The sequence below is a fragment of the Panicum virgatum genome, chromosome 7N (genome assembly GCF_016808335.1).
Source record: "Panicum virgatum strain AP13 chromosome 7N, P.virgatum_v5, whole genome shotgun sequence".
Taxonomy (NCBI): Eukaryota; Viridiplantae; Streptophyta; class Magnoliopsida; order Poales; family Poaceae; genus Panicum; species Panicum virgatum.
Window position 1 is genome coordinate 25,520,593 of NC_053151.1, and position 4,824 is coordinate 25,525,416.

Consider the following 4,824-nt stretch of genomic DNA (forward strand, 5'->3'; position numbering starts at 1 on the left):
TATGATAAGAGCTTTTGCGTCTACCAACCCTGCCATCAAGGTTAGGATCAAGATCACCAAATGTTCCTTTATTTTCTAAAAAATTCATCCCTTTCTTAAGATTTAGTTGTTTATTTCTTTCAATCAAAAACTTTTTCCTAACTTGAAGTCTCCATCCTCTTCTTGTTGTGCTGATAGCGAGAAAAATAAGGGATATAAAGGGGGTGAAAAAAACTGGAACTGCAAGCTCTTGAGGCAAAAGACAAGTGTACGGCTGGATATGATCTATACATGCATTGTCACTCATATGAATGGTGACATAGAAGCATTGTGTAGAGAGAAAAGAGGCACAAGTGACCAAACGAACTGTAGCCAAAGGCTACGGCTGCAACGGCTGCATCTGGGTGTAGACATACCAATGTGCTATCTCCTTTCCTTGGCTGCATGATGCATGCCTAATAGCTGCTTCACTGGTTGGATATGTGTATGAGTCATGCTCATGCCTGCGTTGGTCTGGCACTAGGAAGAAACTGAAGCTTTGTGGCCACTTCATCAAGCCCCTCAAGGAAAAGGAAGTGCAAAGGCACTTTGCTAAGAAGATGGACACACAAACATGGTAGGCAACAATACCTCAAGCCCTGAAAAATATTATTTCATTTAGATTTGTAGTTTTGTGGTGCATGATGGATGCATATGTATCCACTACCTACGGTACGGTGCAAATACAAGCTTAAGTTATCACCACATCCTGCAAACATAGTATTACCTAATCAAAATTCAAGGACCAAGGGAAGTCCAGTTGTAGAATCTTTTTTTTGTTAGGGAAATTCCAGTTCATCTTAGTTGTCTAGTTTTGGTGGGTTCAACAACTGGAGGTCTGATCTGGCAGACGGTCGAAAACGTCCCGATACAACTCATTGTGCACATATTTCATTCTCGCCAGATATCCATAGGATATAAGAATGTTACATACAAATATAAATGCCTTTATTGCTCTTGATTTATTTTCACTTTCGGTGCACCAAAAAGAGGTAGGAAGAAAAATCCAATCAGTGTACTACCCCCCAAGTTCCAAGAGATGGAGTGAAAGCCAAGGTAAGAAGAGAGAGAAAAAAGATATGCCAAAATTATTTCCATATGGATCTTGCAGACCTAGGTAGCGCCCGCCCGCTATATAAGGCGAACCCCACCTCCTCCCCAGCGGCATCACAGACACAGTCACCACAGATCTAGACCTCGCCTGCCCATTGAGTAGCAGAGGCGCGCGTGGGGGAAGGACGCCATGGGCATGGTATGTGAGGCTAGTGATGCTAGTGCCCTCACATATTGTTTATCAGGGCCAGGAAAGGCAGTATCTTGATGGCTTTGTGTATTCCTTTGCAGTTGGCGAGGAAGACGGAGGTGGGGAAGCCCAAGAAGGCGACGGTGGTGAAGCCAAAGGTTGTGGCAGTAGAAGAGAAGCCCAAGGACCGAGAGGAAAAGAAGGAGAAGGTGCTGCCACCCCCGCCAGCAGAAGAGATGGAGATGAGAGTCTACATGCACTGCAAGGGATGTGCCAAGAAGGTCAAGAAGATCCTTATACGCTTCGACGGTAATGCTAATCTCCTTCTCTCCTCTCTTTGGTAGATCTAGACCTGATCATCTTTGGGTTGGGGTGGGTTGGGTTGAGGTTGGGCCAAAACTTACTAGTTAGTTTTTCCTTCGGCCCTAACCTCATCCGACCCAACCCAACTACCAGGATAGAGTTTTTTGTCAAGTCAGGTCAGACAAAACACAATTGATTGTGGACACTTTTTGGGCCAGGCTAGTTTCTTCAGGTTTTGGGTCAAAACAAAATAGCATATCCCCTAGATCTGATCATTTATCGGGTCGGGTTGAGTTCGAGTTGGGTCAAAAGAACTCTGTATTTTTTGTTCGGCCTGTACCCAGCCCGGACCAACCATCGGGCCAGATTTTTTGGCTTGAGCCCAACCCGACACGTGGTCGGGTTCGGGTTGGGCTGTGGTATTGGCCCGTACCTAGCCTGTTTTTTGTGTTGGGTTGAAAATTTTGGCCCGAGCCCGGCCCACGCATCAATCGGGTTAGGTTAGGTCGGGTTTTGTTTTCGAGCGAGTCAGATCAAGTTTATCGGATCGGGTTACCCATGATCAGGTACACTGTCCCAATCCCAGTATTTATAGACGGGCACAATTTCATCCCGGGCCCTCCCAAAACATGAATCGGGTTAGGTATTTTTAGGTGGATCAGGTCAGGTTTGTTGGGTTTGGCAACTATGATCAGGTCTAGCTAGATCATTGAGTCTAGAGTAGCACTATGATCATTTTCTTTTGATTGTGGATAGGGGCTAAAGATGTTGGATATTTTCAAAGGTTATTCTTGAAGAATTATTGTGATTTAGGGTAGGATTTAATATGGTGTTATGTGAATTATGCTTTATTTAATTAGATTCATCATTAAATCAATTACCCCTATTTTAATATTTATTTAATTTTAACCTAGTTTATAGAACAATGCACCAAAATTTAAAAAACAAATTAGTTTATTAAATCCAGTTGATTAATGCCGGAGAGAATGACTAACTAGATACTGACTTTTAGCTCTAGAGAAGGTCAGTACATTCAAAGAGAATGACAACTTCAGGCATATGTTCTTCTGGTCTCAAAAGTGAAGTTGATTCCTCAACCACCTTTAAATCTTCAAATGCTCCACATATGATGCATATTATCCATGTACCTATAGTTTATATCAAAGGAAACCTAGGATTCTTTAACTCAAGATTCAATATTGATGGCACCTGAACTAAAAGTTTTGTGTCATACTGCAGGAGTTGAGGATGTGTTTGCTGACTGCATATCACGCAAGGTGGTGGTTAAGGGGAAAAAGGCGGCCGCCAACCCGATGAAGGTGGTGGAGCATGTTCAGAAAAAGACTGGCCACATGGTTGAGCTCATCTCCCCGATACCACCTCCTCTGGAGGAGAAGAAAGAAGAGGAGAAAAAGGAGCCTGAGCCAGCCAAGCCGGAGGAGGTGAGTTGAGATGACTCTCATACGGTCATCTTGCAAAATTATTCCTAGATTGCTCCTTGCAACTCTACATTTTAGTGTTTTTCATACAAATTTTCTTGCATAAGAGGCGCTGATGTCAGAATGTTTCCTTATCAATTTGTTTGGTTTTTAAGCCGCTGGGGATCATCACTGTTGTGCTCAAGATGCACATCCACTGCAATGCATGTGCTCAGTGGATCCTGAGGAGGATCATCACAATGAAAGGTGCTTACTAGTTCGCTTCAATCAGATTTCCTATCCTATTCATGACTATCCATATCATTTCCATGTCTTATCAGATGCGATTAGCTTTGTTGTGTCAGCATGGCCAAGTCTAATTATTTCATGCATGGTATAATGATTTGCAACAGAGCTCTTCAAGTGAATAAAATAAATTTTCTCTGAGACAAGTATAGCTCCCTTCACCTACCTATCTGACTAATAAAACTCAACAAATTTATTTAACTTGCCGAAAGTTTTACTATTAATATTAATGCTTGCTCTAAGTTACAGAAAAATAATCTCAGTTCATGGTTATGCAGGGGTGCAATCTGCAGAGGTAGACCTAGAGGCATCACAGGTGACAGTGAAGGGTGTTTTAGAGGAGGCCAAGCTGGCCCAGTACTTGTACAGGCGCACCGGTAAGCATGTGGCCATCATCAAGTCCGAGCCTGCCGCTCTGCTGGAGAGCGCTGGTGGCGACGACGACATGGCCAACGAGGAGAATGTGGTGGAAGTCGGTGAGGGCAGCGGCAACAGCAACAGCAATGGTGAGGAGTACACAGCGGATAACATGGAGAACAACACTGCGGCCATCGCCCCGGCCAATATGTACAATTACTACTACCCGCAGCAGTATGCATTCCCTGGGGGCTACTACCCGCAGTACTACTCACAGCCGCCGCCGCCGCCAAGTTACTTCTATCAGGCAGCCTATCCACCACCGTCGTACTCATATCCGATGTACGCGCCGTACCACCAGCAGATGATGGCGCCACAGATGTTCAGCGACGAGAACCCGAACGCATGCTCCATCATGTAAATGATGGGGGTTCGGAGACAATAAGAAGCGGGGGACCAGAAAGAAGGGAGCAGCATAATTTGAAGGTTATCTTTGAAAAAAAAAGACCCCTTGAACGGAAGTACCAGCCTGTTTGAGGGGTTAGATTTCCATTTTTGTTCTTCGTTTTTCTAAGTTACAAACCCCGGCTCCTTTTTCATCTTTCTGGATAAATTAAGTTTGGACTTGTCAGTTTATGGATGCTATCGTTATGTCGAGTGTGGCCTTGAACTGCCTCGACTTTAGACTTCTATAATAATATATTGCTTGCTATATAACCATTTACCGTGGTGCCCTCATTCTAGGTTTCCTCGTTTTTTTACCCCTTTATCTAGGACAAAATATTAACAGCACAAGCAGCTTCGCCTTGGAATCTGAATTTTTATCAGAGTGAAAAAAAAAACAGAGAATTCACCATGGGCATGTGGATATGGGGCTCTCAGCTGTGAATGTGATGGCTCCATTGCGCATGGCCCAAAATCCGAGGTGGATTGAAGCTTCGACTTTTGGGGTGCTCCCCACTTTTTACACAGTGCAGAGCAGTACGTCCCAACTGCGACTCTATTTGGTTTGCGAAGTAGCACAAGTAGCATAAATTTTGACCAATAATTAGAAGTACTAAATAAAAGTAATTTATAAAACTAGTTCAACAATCTCTGCGCTACTTCGCAAGACGAATCTAATGAGGCCTTTGACCGCATGATTAGATGATGATTACTAGTATTACTGTAGCCAATCAT

General features: G+C 43.7%; 1 protein-coding gene across 1 annotated transcript; it reads left to right on the forward strand.

Moving 5' to 3' along the window:
* The first annotated feature begins 1,261 nt into the window (after positions 1–1,261).
* LOC120681072 (heavy metal-associated isoprenylated plant protein 7-like) lies at positions 1,262–4,281 on the forward strand. The gene is made up of 5 exons (XM_039962616.1): positions 1,262–1,270; positions 1,363–1,570; positions 2,804–3,006; positions 3,159–3,249; positions 3,567–4,281. The coding sequence occupies exons 1-5, from the start codon at positions 1,262–1,264 to the stop codon at positions 4,064–4,066; spliced, it is 1,011 nt and encodes a 336-aa protein (XP_039818550.1). The 3' UTR covers positions 4,067–4,281.
* The last annotated feature ends 543 nt before the right edge of the window (positions 4,282–4,824 follow it).

Bases quoted from the DNA above. Each gene is read 5' to 3' on its own strand.
- LOC120681072 (XM_039962616.1), top strand. The intron at 1,571-2,803 runs GTAATGCTAATC...GTCATACTGCAG, and splicing joins GATCCTTATACGCTTCGACG to GAGTTGAGGATGTGTTTGCT. The intron at 3,007-3,158 runs GTGAGTTGAGAT...TTGGTTTTTAAG, and splicing joins AGCCAGCCAAGCCGGAGGAG to CCGCTGGGGATCATCACTGT.